This window comes from Haemaphysalis longicornis, unplaced genomic scaffold, assembly GCF_048455015.1.
Source record: "Haemaphysalis longicornis isolate Haplotype H1 unplaced genomic scaffold, Haemaphysalis longicornis Haplotype H1 scaffold_2, whole genome shotgun sequence".
In the NCBI taxonomy this organism is placed as follows: domain Eukaryota; kingdom Metazoa; phylum Arthropoda; class Arachnida; order Ixodida; family Ixodidae; genus Haemaphysalis; species Haemaphysalis longicornis.
This window is the reverse complement of record NW_027526295.1, coordinates 286876244-286891973: the sequence shown is the minus strand read 5'-3', so window position 1 is coordinate 286891973 and position 15730 is coordinate 286876244. Positions and strand designations below refer to the sequence as shown.

The 15730-nt window shown below is 48.5% G+C and overlaps 1 protein-coding gene across 1 annotated transcript in view; it reads right to left on the bottom strand.

Annotated features, from left to right (window-relative positions):
- Positions 1–15730, bottom strand: part of LOC144170820 (uncharacterized) — a 22110-nt gene extending 6380 nt beyond the window's left edge. The window contains exons 1-2 of the mRNA XM_077700837.1: positions 15563–15730; positions 9529–9761 (exon numbers count right to left, since the gene is read on the bottom strand). Of these exons, the coding sequence (XP_077556963.1) occupies positions 9529–9761; positions 15563–15646 (317 nt within the window). The 5' untranslated portion in view covers positions 15647–15730. The remainder of the gene's footprint in view (positions 1–9528; positions 9762–15562) is intronic.

Below are 15730 nucleotides of genomic sequence, written 5' to 3'. Positions count from 1 at the left end.
TTATGTACAATTCAGCCTTTAAAAAAAAAAAAGTCTTAATTGAAGCCTGATTCGCTTTTCGGAGAGGTGTCTTGTATAACCAGCTGAACGGATTTCTTGAGTTCAAGACATCATAATGGCGATCAAAGATCGTTATGAATTCAGGCGTACCATGAGTACCTTTCAATTGCGGATACAACTTTAATGTGAACTCACAAAATTTGAGTGCGTTTGTCACAGATGAACTGAGCGTCAGAACTGTGAAGCGAACTTTCATCTTTGGTGATCTAATGTTCGTATGCACCACTGAGTGCACAAGGCGAGATGAGGTGGGACCAGCCCGGTGGATATAAAAGTTTAGCATAGGAACTCTACATCGGAAGCTGGTTAACGCGACCTCGCACCGACGAGATTCAGAAAAACTGTCGTATTGCCGCGTGGACATAAAAGCACTTAGAAAGGCACTGCTTTCACAAACTCGTTGGGTCGTTTTTGTTCGAGGTAAGACGGCGCAGTAGAAAAAAAAAACTACGCCGAAAAGGGTAATTGGCTTGGAAACTGCCGTACATGAAGTTAAACGCAATGTAGACAGTTCAAATATAGGCCGACCGTCAGTTCTTTTCTAGCCAATGAGCTGCGCGTGTAGATCAGTGCATACAGGCGACCCAACGCATTTCCACTTAAACAGTGCACAAATGTGATTCGGTAGCGTCGACCAGAAGGGCGAAGGCATTTAAGCTAGTTGACTACAACTAGAGTTGAGCATTACTAGAAAGGCTTCTGCCGCGGTACGTCTGCGCGGTGGTCCGCCGCGGTCAGCTGAAGCGGCGGCCCGCCTCCGAAGCAGACGACGCGCTGGAGTAGCACAAGCTAGCTGCAGCACTGTGGAGGCTACATTAGCTCCATTCGATTCAGACGCGATTCCCTGCAACGCCTGCAACGGTGCAGGATGCGCTGCACCAAAGCGCTCGATTCACCGCTGCACGAGTGGTTCCCTGCACCGCGTCGCTCGATTGCTCATGGTGCGGCAGCGGTGCCGCCGCGGTGCAGAGAATCGCTGCACCTGCTACGGAGGAGGTGCAGCGATTCGGTGCCGTGAGCGTTGGGGCGTTGCGGGTTGGCAGGCGGCTACCGGCAGTTGCGGCGACCGCGTGAAAATGTCCGTCGAGCTCGAAGATACGCGGGACGAACTTAGCGTCGCCGCTGATGCGTACGACGCAACCCAGATGGCCGTAAACATCCAGTTGTAGAGGACGACAGGCGATGATGATTAGCAGACGACTATGCCTGCACCTCGCTCGATTGTGAACACGCAGGGGCGCTGCTGACGGTGCAGCCGTGATGCACGGCACCGCGGAACCACGCTGCTGCACTGCATCGGCACCACAGAACTTTCTCTGCAACGTTGCCGTGCACCCCTTCTGAATCGAATGGAGCTATTGTTACCAATAGTGCGCCCACTGAGGGCGCCTAATCCGCCGTGAAGGGGGTCCTGAAAGGACACTCCATTCTCCCCTCTCGGCAAGTGGCACCGCACGGCCCCGGCGCCTTTTGTCGCTTCCTTCGCGGTGAGTTGGGCATCCTGAGGGGGACAACAATGTAGTAGAGTGAACTAGAATATTGGAAGAGTGGCAAAAGCAAGGGCTTTTTCAATGGGAGGCAGTGAGGCCGAAAAACTGGAAATCCGCAAGAGGCGCTGCCATCGATTACTAGAGGGTAAATAGTGTAGTGGATACAGTCACCGCCTGCCACTTGTTGTCCCTGGGTTCGAATCCTGGCGTGTGCCATTTTTTTTTTCAAACCCAGGAACACGAATAAAAGCAAATGCTCTGTGCTAAACACCGACTGATTTAATGCTTGTGTTGATTATTGGCAGCGAAAAAATCTGCAGAAATTCACAGAATTGTCTATTAATGCCTAGCGTTCTTGTGCTACTTGTGTTGAGTGTGAGTTCTTTGTAGCCAAATACGAGTATGAGTAGCGAAAGCCGTTGGTTTATTTCGTTATTTTTAAGTTTTGTTTGTTTCTTTTCTCGAATAATGCAAATTTTAGTATTATAGTGATGAAGCGCCTTATAGCTGGCTGATAATACCTTTATCCGAAGGTGCAAGGCGTACTCCAGAGTTGGAGCGTTTACGCTATTTTTTATGAGCATTTCTGACGTTCTTTTGCGGGCTTTTTAGTTTATTATTCGGTTGTGGGAGGTAATGTATAAGATGCATATTTTTTATTTTGTGAGATAATGTTTGTGAAAATTTTATTTTTATTTTTTTATCTTTTGTTTTTTGAAATGCTATCCGACAAATTATCCCCATTTACGCTATTGTAACAATGAAAGCTGTTTTTTTTTTCGACAAATCTGTATTTTGGTGGAAGTGCAGGGGGTTACTTGGTCCTGGCTGCGGAGGTACTCAGCAAAGAATGCTATTACATTTTGGGCATTGAGAGTCGCATAGTCTTGCTCTCGGCCAAGTGGTTTAGTGGGGCGTAAGCAGATACGACGGTCGTACGCTTTCCCCAATTGCCATTGCCTCTGTTCCCCTACCAATGGCGCCTACTTGTAAGAGATATGGAGTATTTGACTGAACTGTTCCCAAGCAGCTTTCGCTTCTCAAAGTTGCGCTCGGAAGAAAATTCATCCTCAAGACCTCCTATGACAAGCTCTCATTCGGGATAGCCTACATTTTCTGTGGCATTCACAATCTGCCTTCCTTCTCGCGTTGAAACAAAAATGAAGTGGAGGGAAAGGAACACTGGGCCGCGCAGCCTTTTTCGCGGCAATGGTGGCTCAGGGCACACGCACGTTCAGGCTTTTGAGCTCTTGTGACATCCCATAGCAGGCACGAGCATTTTTTTCACAAAGCATGATGAGCTCTACCTAATGGAGGAATAGTTTTGCAGGGGCGACGGGTCACTCTGTTTCCCGAAATTTTTGGTTTTCTCGGAGGTGGATTGAAGAATGGCACGCCCATCCTTATGACGACCGAGGCTTATTTTTTTTTAAATTGATGCAACAAAGAGAGCTTACACTCCTACTTCCACCACAATTTGATCCGTCATCGTACAAAACGTTCTTGTTAGCGGCGCCAAGATATCTGCGCGAAGGAGCGCCAATGAACGAATCCGTGTTACGAAAACATGACGTGAAACGCACATCGACGACAGAGCGAAGTTTTTATCTAAGGTTTAAATTGATTTCATTTATAGTTTTTATTTCTTATTTTCTGAATCATCTTTAACCGCCGCAAGTTCTCTAAGGTTGCTTCGCGATCTCCTTCCACCTTCCGGTTACAAATGCATTCGATCAGTCTCCTACACGTTACACCGCTGCTTGTTTCCTTAGGCCATTGCAGGGTTCAAGCACGTGTTTCAGGAAGCTTCGCGCTTCAACGCATTTGGAGCCTCTGAAATAGGCGCACAGCCATGAACTTCTCGCTTTTTTGACGCCTCGCGCATTAAAAACATGCGCATAAAGTTGGCTTTGCCGCATGGCGTCTTGATGTGAGGGCATCGAGAGAGAGAGAGGGAAATTAGGAAGAGGAGGCGGGGGGGCGGAAATTCATAGGGCCGCCGCGACATGCAGTGCCCGCGACGAAGGGCATCGAAAAATGTATGAAATTGTAACGTAATACAGCTACGCTATGAAAAAGGACACATTATCCTGGCCTTAAGTGTGGTTTAGGCATCTTTTTCGTGCGCCCCATGCATATAAAAAAAAAACAAGTGTCCCACACCAGGATTCGAACCCATGAATGCTGATTGGAAGGCGGACACTCTATCCACTACACTACGCTCCGTCCAGCATTCCGCAGCAGCGCCCCTAGCGGATTTCTCTATTTCTGGCTTCAATTTCCCTGTGCCGCTTTTACCACTATTACAATATTCTAGTTCACTGTAAATGTAGCCTCCACAGTGCTGCAGCTATTCGCCCCGAGCGCGAACACAGTCGGCCCCTGGCGGCGGCGGGACGAACCGCTCCTAGTGTGGATGGCGCTCTCGCGTCGTCTGCTTTTTCACGTTGCGTGCGGCGCAAGACGCGTGCTGCACACGACAAAACAACCAATATGTGTGGTCCTTTGGCAGTAAGCAATGACATAGTTACCTCTGCTTGCGCATTTCCTCTAGAAACGCAATAATCAGCGGCCGTTGCGGGTTAATGCGCTGGTTTAATTCCACGAAACATCTTCGCCCTGGTCACCGCTTGAGTGTGAAACGTGTTATAAACATTGCTTCCACACATTGCACTTTTCTTATTGTTGAGTGCAGTCTTCTGCCGTTTCGGGAACGTCGTAGGGTGCTCTTTGAAGGTGACGTGGTGATAATTTAAAGGATAACAGTTTAGTACGCGACGAAACGGGTAAGAAGCGACAAGACCTGTGCATACGCGGGCAAATTCCACATCCTTGTAAAATTGTGCTGTGTCCTTATAGAAAGAAGAAACAAACAAGCATTTACACTCCACACGACCCGTGCGCTATCGCCCATACATTACCGGACACGTATTTTACACCCGCAAGTGCCTGTGTGATCGTGTCCTTCCCGTACCGTTTCTAAAATAAATACCATTTTTGGACAGTCGTTATTTATACTGAGGAGGAGGAATAAACATTTATTCAACTGTATCGAGTTGCTAATTTTACGTATTATTTAAAATACATTTCTATGGATGCGCAAGAGTATTTAGTGGGATTCTTCGGTAAAATTAAGCAGTTGTGAGTTTGCGTCTGTCATGTGGCATTTCGTGTGTCATGTTCATATATATCATTTTCAAATCCGACATGAATCACCTTGTCCAGAAACGTGTCTCACTCAGCATAACCAAATGCCTAATATGGTCACATCTTAAACTCTTAAGGTGGACCTAAGTTTAAAAGAAGAGGAGAAAACGCGTAATATAATGCACGTTGTTGCCCACATGTGTGAGGGGTGTGTGCCATGACTCGCTGTTTTTTTTTAATTTTTCCCACAATGCTTGCTTTCAATACAATTTTGAAAAAGGCCAGCCACAATTCCTGGAAAAAAATACGTACTGCTTTTTCACCGCTACAGAACACGACGCCTAGTGTAGTTTCGATTGTAAGTAATACTGATAACCATAGTTTGGCTTTTCGCGCTAAATGCGTTCTCTTCTCGCTGCTCTTGAGACGTTGGCAGGACCCCCCCCCCCCTTCCTCTTCCCCCCCCCCCCCAACAAAAGCTAAATGCACATAATTGTATTTTTTAACCAATCATCAAGATTTAAATGCCAAGACAAAGGCGATATTCAGTTTACAAAACAAAGTAGTTACCGGGAACCCGTTGCGTTCATTCGCAACGTGAAATAAAAAGGAAATGTTTTACTACATCTTCAACAGCACAACTTCATTTATTACCATCTTTAGGGTTCATAAGCGACCTTATACGCAAGAATGCAAACACATCTCGCTGTTACAGGCCCCTGTTAGATTTTAAAAGGAACGCAAATGGTCAGCAGAGCCGCCGTAACAGAAAATTTGTGCTCACTGTGAGGTCCCAGAAGCTTGGTTTGCACACTGTAAACCTGCTTGTCACTTTGCAAAAACCTAGCTAAACATGAGATATGTTGATTGTACTGCGTTCGTTGACAATTCAATTCGCAAGTTCACTTGCGACGAAAGCCGTAAATACTAGTCATCCGAAACCGTTATTCATCAAACCTTCCTTCAGAGTCGTTAAAATTTCATTGAAAAACCCCGTTAGAGCGGTTACATTTATATTTCTGCGCTGATCAAAATTCAGTAATTTTATGTTGCCTTTTGAACACAAAAAATGTCGTAAGCTCTAAGAAAAAATTTCTGGCCAGTTAAGTAGTGTTACCATTTCAGGGCATCCCACAAATGCAAGAATGCGTCATGCTACCAGTGAAAGCTATTGAGATTGCCGTTGTAAACTGAATTTCAGAGATCGATGCTTCCTGATTTGTTTCTATTTATGCTTTTATTGAAGGCTCAAAGCCATAGCCTGGAAAGATTGAGCTTGCTACGAGCCGCGGCGTCCAAGTTCATTGTCATTATTGCGGCCATTCTGATGTTCCCGATGGGTCGCCGCTTTTTTGGCGCAGTAATGAAAACTCATTGCCGCTTCCACGCTATACATTTAACGTCGAGGAACCGAACTACAGCATACCACTCTTGTTTGCACCTTTCGTGCGCACGTACGGCGGGAAAAAGGCACGAAGCGCGCCCACAGTGTGCATTCTTACGGGTCGCTCAGCGGAGCATCCACACTAGCAGCGTGACGCTGTCGCCACCTACATGTCGAGCTCGCGGCGAATAGCTTGTGATATGAACTATAGGGACCGGGCGGCCGTTGTATGGCACCACCGTCGTTTCAGCGAACAGCGCCGCCCGTGGCGAACCGCTCGTCAGTGGAATGCCGGTGGCGGTCAGCGCAGCGTAGTTGTGCATGGCTTTCTGTCGTTTTTCTGCGGTGCGGCTTGCAAAGCGTACGCAACACCACGGGAATTTTTCAGATCGGTAAATCTTGAACGTGGATGGGACGTTTACGAGGCATGCCATGTGTGTTATTTACGCCCATACTCAGTATTTACAAATAGCAGACGACGCTCAATGCGCCAAGCTGGAAGTCAAGCTGGAAGTGAACGTTCGTTGCTTCATGCAATTTTTTCATGCCTGCATGCAGTTTCGCGAATCGAGGAGTATATTGCCGCCAAATGCTCCCACAAAGCCGGTGTGTGCAACCGATCCAGGAATGATGCGGCGCTGGTTTTTGGCAGTTGATGACGAAACGGCGTCGACGTCGTGCACAAGCGAAAGACAAAGTTGGGGGGTGTCTTCAAAGATTTACCTCAAAACAGAAATTCTGACGGACGACGCTTCCGTAACTTCATTACCTACGGCTGAAACGTGTTTAATTTCACAGAAATGCTCTTACTACAGTCATCGGGAATCGTTGATAGAATAAATACCGCATGATAGTAGAACGTTATTGCTTGTCGTGGAGAAGCATTGCTTTACAAGAATTGCAATGGTTGCTGGCTAGTTGGTAAATGGTTTTTCAAAAACCAATTCCTGCGTGGCTGAAGGACACAAGACAGGAGGGTGCCCGAAACCTGTACTCAGCTTCACAACTGAATGCTGCGGTACGTTTACAAGTTGCCACCTACGATTCAAAAATCATGCACACCCCCGTCTAACGACGATGATGGTTTATCGCAAAGCTCTATCGTATGGGTTTCCTTGGTTGCCTTCTGGATTTAAACTTTGACTAGATAAGCGTCGAATTTGACCAGCACGCAGTTTGGTCTTTTGATCGCAGCGTACGTCTTTGACTTTGACCATTTCCCATTCGATTTCGCACGAAGAAAGCTTTGTGTTCAACCATCATAATCATTAGACGGAGGGCTAGATGATTTTTCTGTTTAATTTTGAACTTCCATGCCCCCTCTCCAAATATAAACTTTTTCCAGCGTGTCGGAAATGTGTCTGTGGTGGAGGACTCGGGCTCATGCACCCATATTTGAGGCAACTAATCGCGCGTTTTTGGTGTCTTCGCCAGGCATTACACGATTTTTTTAGGTACTCTGTAAAGAACACTTTAGCATTAAAAAACACCGGCTGACGTTAACACTGCCACATTTTTTAACTATCGGTGCCAGCCTTTATTCTACGCAGGTTGTAAAACGGGAAGGGGAGGAGGGATGGTTTGTAGCTCGGGCTTTTGAGTTGGTGAATAACTTTGGCTCTTGATAAAATGACCACCACAAACGTGGGATTTCCACTTCGGCTTTCAGGCTCCCATGCTGTCACAGTGTCGCTCACCAAAACCGAAGGCACAAAGCTTACGGTTACAGAAAGTGTAAACTACCGCAACATTTCTACGTACATGGTAATCCATCTCGTGTGCAGGTGCCTTTCTATTTAAAGCACACGTATCGAGGTATCCCAGCGCTAAGGCTGGCGTGGAAACCGTAGTCATTGAAACCAGCAAAGATAATTTAAAGTGGTAGAAATGAATTCTAATATTGCTAATAGTTTTATTCCAACTCAGATCGCGCGAAGCCAGGCGCAGAGCGCTGCAAAAAGCGCTCGTGTCAATGTAGCCCTTCCCCAACTTTAAAAGCTCCCAATACGTTTGCGTAGCCGTTAGTGCATTTAAGAAGAAAATATTACTAATAATAGTAGTTTTATTCGTGCTCAGAACGGGTGGAGCCAGGCGCAGATCGCTGCAAAAAGCGCTCATGCCATTGCAGCCGATACCCAAATTTAGACGCGTCCGACAAGTTTACGTAGTCATTACTGCATCTAAGAACCCAACACACCTGTCTAGATTTCGTTTCATCTCACATGTCTGCTCACAACGCCACCAAAACATACAAATCACCGAAGCAAACACGACAAAAACAACGGGAGGCTGTGTAGTCCAATGCACCGGCTCATTCCACTGACGAGCGGAGCGCCGAGTGGTGGCGCCACCCGTCCAGCTGCCCGGTCCCTATAGGGTGCCTCGATGCGCGCCCGCATCGAGGCACCCTAGCGCAAGACTTGACTGCAGCGCCGCTAGTTCTCGCGACCGCCACGCGGACCGCCTCGCCGGCGGAGCTTTGAAACTGAGTTTATTCTAGTAACGTTGCTGTCCAGTGCGTGTTACATTTTATGACCGAGCAATAAAGCCTGGTTTGTCGACATCGCCTGGCTCCGAGCGCATCTTGGGCACCTCCCGGTGAGTCGAACGAACCCTCGGCGACGTCCCCGCGATGCCGCGGTGGGGATTGCGGCTTTGGTTCTCGTGTTCTAGCTTGCTATCCGGGTAATGCGGTCAATTTGTAGCCGCGAACCCCACAAGATATACTCACGCACGGTGGAAACAGGCGACGCCCAACCACGCGTACGTTGGGGGGAAGGAAGGAGGCACAACGTGCCCAACAGAGTGCGAATATCCTCCTACGTACAGGAGCATGCACAGTGACCGCATCGAAGCCCCGAATGAAGTGCTTCATTGTTTTGCGCAATGCGCGCAGAAAACATTTTATTCAACCCCAAAACATTCCAGAGATCCGTTTCTAACAGGCCGAAGCGCAGTATTCGCAAGCGATCTTTGGCCTTCTGCCCCTCGAAAGGTATGCGCTAACTTGCGGCGATCGGAGGGGTCGAACAGCAAGCACCTATGTCACTCCTTTCTGTCGCAAGCCGATAAGGCCTTTTGGTTGCACACGCTGTAGCCCGTGCTGGGTTGAGTGAAAGCCAGTGAAAACTAATTACGAACACACCATGGGCACAGTCCACCCGCATGTCTACACCATCGCATTCCATCGTGAAGCAAGCGCGTCCGTTCAGGCTGTCAGCGAGGTCAGTTTCTCGAACCGCGAGAGCGACGTGCAAACCATAAAAAGACAAAAGCGAAGAAGTTGGGTTTTAGGATGCGAATTAATAAAGCGTTGAAGGGCGCGCGCTACTCGCCGCCACGTTGGGAACACAGGAATACGGATTCGAAAGCGGCCCAGCCCTTTTGCTAAACTAGCTTACGTTCGTTTCACGTCCGCTAAATGCAAAATGACTGGGAGTATACTACCTCTGCCGCCTGTGGTGCAGCTGCCTGTCGGCCTGCTCGCGCTGGCGCTCGAGCTGCAGGCGCAGCTGGTTCTGGCGGAACTTGCGCTCCGTCTTGCGCTCCCACTCGCAGTGCAGGCTCAGCATCTCCTGGTCGTGCAGCGACGAGCGCACCGAGTCCCCGCGGAAGCAGCAGTGCACGGCAGCTGGCCACCTCTGGTAGCTGCTGGCTTCCATGCCGCCGCTGCAGGCCTCCTGGCGAAACGGCCACCGGCGACGATCTTTTTAGACCCCTTTCTCACCACCCTCCCCAGAAGAGCCTCCTCTTGTGCGGCATTCCGCTGCGGTCTACCTCCTAGCGTACGCTAAGAGCGCGCGCGGGCACGGCCAGGAAGGCCACCCATCCCACGAACGAATGTCGTTCCGGGACTGGAGGAGAGTCGCCGGAATGAGGGTCCCGGTACCCGCCGCCACTAGTAGCGCATACGCTAGTGTGTACGCTGGGCTAGTTGGAATCTGGGCTAGTTGGAATGAGGCTTCTTGGATGACCAGCGCGAGTGAAACCAAGACAGAGGAAAGTACACAAGGACTGCGGCGGGTACCGAGACCGGAAACGAATGCGCGCGTGCGCATTCGTTCTGGCGACGTTTCTTCCGTTCCAGAACGAATGCGTAAGTGATAGTCGTTAAGAAAATCGTACAACAGCACGTATTTTGTAGCACTTGCTCTACGCCAGTTACGTTCGTCGGAACAAAAAATTGGCTGACGATTACGATACACCCTAATGAGAAATTTGAGCGCAGCGCGAACTGAAGTCTTTCTGTGACGGCACATAAGCTGCTGCGTCTCAGAAAGTGATGGCGTTATCGGCGAACGCACAACGGCGCGTCGCCGCCGCCCAGCATGTTGTAGATCGTGTTTGAACCCCCCGTGGAATGTCACATGGTTCGGATGAGCCAAGCAACGAGGAGGACAACGAAGGACCGATGTACCACGTGCAGCACGCTGCGCGTGCTGGCCTTTTGTACTTTTTGTGGACTTTAAAGGAGTACTGACACCAAATTTTGACGCCTAAAATGATATAATTGGCTTCAGAGCTATAGTTTGTACAGATGCCTCACAGAAATTTTCGCCGCGATCCGAGGCCGGAATCACAACTAAAATCGATTTTGATTGTCCAGGCCGCGAGCTTCCACAAATCGGCAGCACTAGCGAAATCGCTTTCGGCGTGACGAAACATCGGCCTGCGTGTCTGGCCGGTTCAGGGTGACGTCATATAGTCGTTTTAGGAACCGGAAACGATATCCTGCGTTGCTGTTGTCGGTGGCATTCGTTTGGGCAGGAGACGTGGGCGTAGCTGTGTGAGCAATGCTTGTAAACGTTGCGTGTTCGTCGACGTCTTTGCTCTTCAGTTCGTGGCCGGCGCATGGTGTTCCCTTGCACTGGGGCCGAAAACTGCGCGGTGCCGGCACCGCGCGGTGCGCGATTTCGACGGGCACCGCGGCGGTGCGCGTCGCCGAGCTCGCCCAAGTTGTGCTATGGCAAGCTCGCGGTATGCGAAGTACTGCTCGTGGAAGCCTGTCCGAGCAAATCGACGACGACGCCAAGATGCATTATTTTCCACGCGACGACATGCAGCGCTAAACGTGGACTGAGTTCGTGCGCGGCGGCGGCCGCAAGAACTGTCGCCCAAGCCAGCGGGCTAGGGGTTGCACGGGTCACCTTGGGTGTTGGGAACTTTAGGCTTAGTATCGTGGCGACTATTTGATCGCTGGTATCTGTACAACTGCCAATGATCATCCCTTACACAACTTTTCACCACACTATCATCCCCTTTTTCGCATATGGAGCTATATTTTGGCAATAATTTCCGTTTCAGCGATCGGTGACCAAGACATCTGCCGCGGCCTGTTTTGATTCTAGCGCGCAGGTGGCGCCATCTTTCGGCCGCTCGACGCACCGCGGTGCCGGCAGTGCTGGGTCGGAGCGCCGAACCTCCGCTGCCGGTCAGCGTAGGCTTACCATCGCGGCAAATATCTGAACGCCACTTTTAAATTCAGCGCTGATAACAACCCCTAGCACAATTTTTCAACACACTAGCATCTACTTTCTCGCATGTGGAACTTCTTTTTCGTGATCAGATTGATTAGAAGAGTGGCGACAAGCTGTTGCTATCACGGTCTGCGCCGGTTCGAGCCGCAGTGATATTAAAAAACGGACGACGGCGAAGACATCGCCGGCCTAATCGCCTGGCCAAATAAAGTTGTTCTGTCTGTCGGGTGGCAGTGACTCATCCGAGTCTGACGATTCAGACGACATGTCGACCGCGCGGGCGAGTCGCGGACCACGTGCAATCGTAGCAGACGATGCGGCGAACGCATGGAGGAAAGAAAAACGTCCCTGACGTCACGGGTGAGACCGTGACGTAAGGCTGGCCTTCGAACGGCCATTTTCCCGCGCGGCGACCAAATTTGAAATTGGTTGCAATAAACATGCTATAATTAATTCTGTGTTGGCGGCTGACGGCTTTCGGTTCGATTTTCGTAATTACTGGGCCAACAGGTATTCTTTACAGCATAAAAACTGAAAGCGATAAATTTCGTGTCAGTACTCCTTTAAAGAACAAGCCTCTTGCCTTCATGGATGCCTGGTGTCACGTCTCCTTTCTCGGGAACCACTAGACGCCGAGGCGCGGTTTTCCCGCACGTCTTTCGTCATACTTTTCTCCTCCATTTTTTTTCCTGCTCGCTCTATTTCGCCTATCTTCGGTGTCCTCTTCGATAGCTCGGTTACGATGAGACCGAGGGGCGACGCGAAACCATAGGAGCGGGCGCTTAAGCGTTGCGCTCTAAAATATCAAGTTTTTGACGACCATTCACCTTGAATTATTTCGAATACAGCGGAGGCCAACAGTACGCAAACGGCGCGCTGTTCAAAATGACTTGCAAAAGAGCAAATAATATCACCACTCAGTTTACTGCGCCAAAATAAACTCTGCGTCACCTTTATTTGAGCCCGCTGAACATGAACCGGGACTGAAACAAAACAACAAAAACGGTTACCGGTTCACGACGAAACGGTTCAACCGCCCGTTGTTGATAATGCTTGTCAATATCATTCGTGAGGGCCAACGCAGCCCTCACACCCCACATCACGAGAGAATGGACTCATCCAAGGCGTCTCCGCCTCCTTACAGTCTCCCTACTGCCATACGACCGTATTCGCCATCCTCGACTACCTATAATGTGGCACTGCTCCGCGTTTTCTCTGTGTCGGTTTATCCTCCACAACGCTATGCCTCCCGATCGCGAGTACAGAATGGTCTCTCAAAGTTAGTGTAGATTGGGGTCAACCCTGGTCGTGAAAATGCTCTTATAAGATATGATCTACCTTAACCTGGCCTCCACAGATTGAAGAGTACTCCTTTGTGGCTTTCATTTAACTGTCCTATTCCTCCCTTCCCTCATTCCCCCTCCCCTATTTCTGGCCGCATGGCCTTCCCTTCATTAATAAAGGACTGCAACAACAGCAACCACTCTTTCATGCACGCCCAACTTCGTAACCCCACGTGCACTTATCGCCTTCAGGCCGTTCAGGGCACATCTCTACTTGCACTCTATACGGGTTCGCAACGTAGGGAAAGGGATGCGCACCAATATTGCAAGGGTATATGTTGCAGCTGGTAGCGCGTGCAAAGTGCAAGGCTGAGGGTGCACGCGATATGAAACAGATTGATTGATTGATTGGTTGATTGATTGATTGATTGGTTGATTGATTGATTGATTGATTGATTGATTGATTGATTGATTGATTGATTGATTGATTGATTGATTGTAGAGTTTCGCGCCGACGCAACGCAGGCGATGAGGCGCGCCGTAGTGGAGGGCTCCGGATTAATTTTTACCACCTGGGGATCTTTATCGTGCTCCGAAATCTCGTGCACACGGGCGTTTTTGCTTTTGTCTCCATCAGAAAAGCGGCCGCCGCGGCCGGGAATCGAACCCGCGCCCTCGTGCTCAGCAGCACAACGCCTTAGCCGATGTGAAACATCGACCTTGCCCCATCGTCGTTGCGACTGTACCGGAACCTTCAGGCTGGAAGATTGCTACACCGCGCAACGGTGAAGGCCAACACGCTCACCGTGCCTGCATTGCATAATTTGCTTTAAAATGTCGCACACCTTGACGTATAAATACTTGACAAGTGTCGTCCCGAGGCGCACAAAATATTTCTGCCGTCCGGCAAGATGGTCCACTTCATATCACAGGCATGCATACCTTTGGAGCATCAAACGCGGTAATATTTCCTGACGATAGGGCTTCCGCGGGAAAACAAAAAGAAAAGGCCCATCAGTTTGCTTTAAATTATTCCTCCGCGCAAAGTTCATACGCGCATAGTTAGTGCTCTCTTTCGCTGCCTTTCATCAGCGCAAAACAAAGAGTTCTCTGGACCTCCCTTCCTTTCCCCGACACTCCACATCACCGAACTTGCCATCACTGCATGTGTAATGCTTGATATAACTGTTGGTTTCTGAGGACGCGTAGAGCGAAAAAGTTTGTACCGGGCACTTCTCGTCCTACGTGGACGTCAGAAGTTTGTTACAAACCACTCAGTTGTATGTCACCGCAATTCAGCTAACATGGTGATATTTCGTGGTTGGTAGCTACTACAAAAATACGCAACGAATGTAACATTTTTTTGAGGCATGTGATAAAGAACGGTTTGAAATAAATCCAAGACAACTTTTTTTCATATTGGTTTTTAAATTCGAGCAAAATGGCGGACTTATCTGCAGTGCAGTGCGTTTTTCAAACTGCACCTTTTTTGCCGCCTAAACTAAAATTGGCACAAATAATTAAAAAATTATCACGAATGATGCCAAAAAAAATGAGCTGCGTAGCTTGTTTGGATCCAGAAAAAGGGGACGCGACATTATGGCAATTTTGGAAATGTGTTATGTTTTGTAACTTCTTACCGGAAATAACTCCTTCTGGAAATCAAAAATTAATCCGCTAAATCATTTAAGGTATGCAAGGGCTCAACAGATGTGTAAATGGTTTGCCCAAGTTAAAAATGCCGACCAGACACACCTGTCCCATCTCTCGTGAAAACACCCCTAACTAGTCTCTATAGGATGACATAAGGGATGTGAAAGAAAGTGGCTGCTGAATCCTCAATACCTCGCCTGTTGTCCGAATATCTTGTCCAAATGTTCGAAGTTGTCTTTGAAATTACACCACTGCATCGGCAAAAAGCAGTATTTGCATTTTTTGTTAATAATTTTGTTGGTATGGTCGTTTCAAACTATTAAACATTGTCTATTCACTTCGCTGATAATTAAACTCATTTAACGGGTTCACGAACCGCTTCAAATCTTCCATAGCGGTTCACAACGGCTCGGTAAACGATTTAGTCGAACCGGAACTGAACCGGAACAAAATGAATTCACCCGAACCAGAACCGTAACCGAACCCGTATTGTTTTCGGTTCTGTACACTGCTTTTTATTGGTTGCAGTGTTTTACGAGAGCTTACTAGTAATGAAAAAAAATGTTAAGTCGCTGTCCTGAATCCTCTGATATTAGCTGGGAGCCACGAGAATTCGTACAGGAAGCATTTCTCTACGAGAGTTTCTGATCGCTCCCCGCTAATCCAGACATATTCCCATTTGTCTAACAAATGCGTTGGGCCAAATGATTTTTCTGGCTGAGGAGCGTAGCGTACCAATATGGTCTTTTTTGTGTGTGCGTGCGTGTGTGTGTGTATGTCAGAGGGATATATATGTATATATATATATATATATATATATATATATATATATATATATATATATATATAAATGTATTAACGTTTCGGCTTCGGAGAAGCTTAAACCAGTTGGTCACAAGTGCTTTCAGAGGATGTGCCAGTGCGGATCTCTGATTAATTGGGGTTGCCTCCACTCTGGCTCTACGGAAAATATGCCACTTCCAATTAAAGAAATGAAGCTGCCTAAGTGTAGTGACACACAAAGTTGATTGTTCCCTGAAAGCCCGCCTTCGCTCCTCACGACCTTACCTCCTTCTGCATCCAACTCTTCGCCGAGTTCATCACTTCCTCGGAAGACCTGCAGTAGCTCATTCTCCTCAACTGACTGGCCATGTTGATCACTCGTGAAGTGAACGACGGCACGTATGTCGCAACAGCCGTCCCTGCCGTGCCCCGAGCCGCAACTGCAGGGCTCCA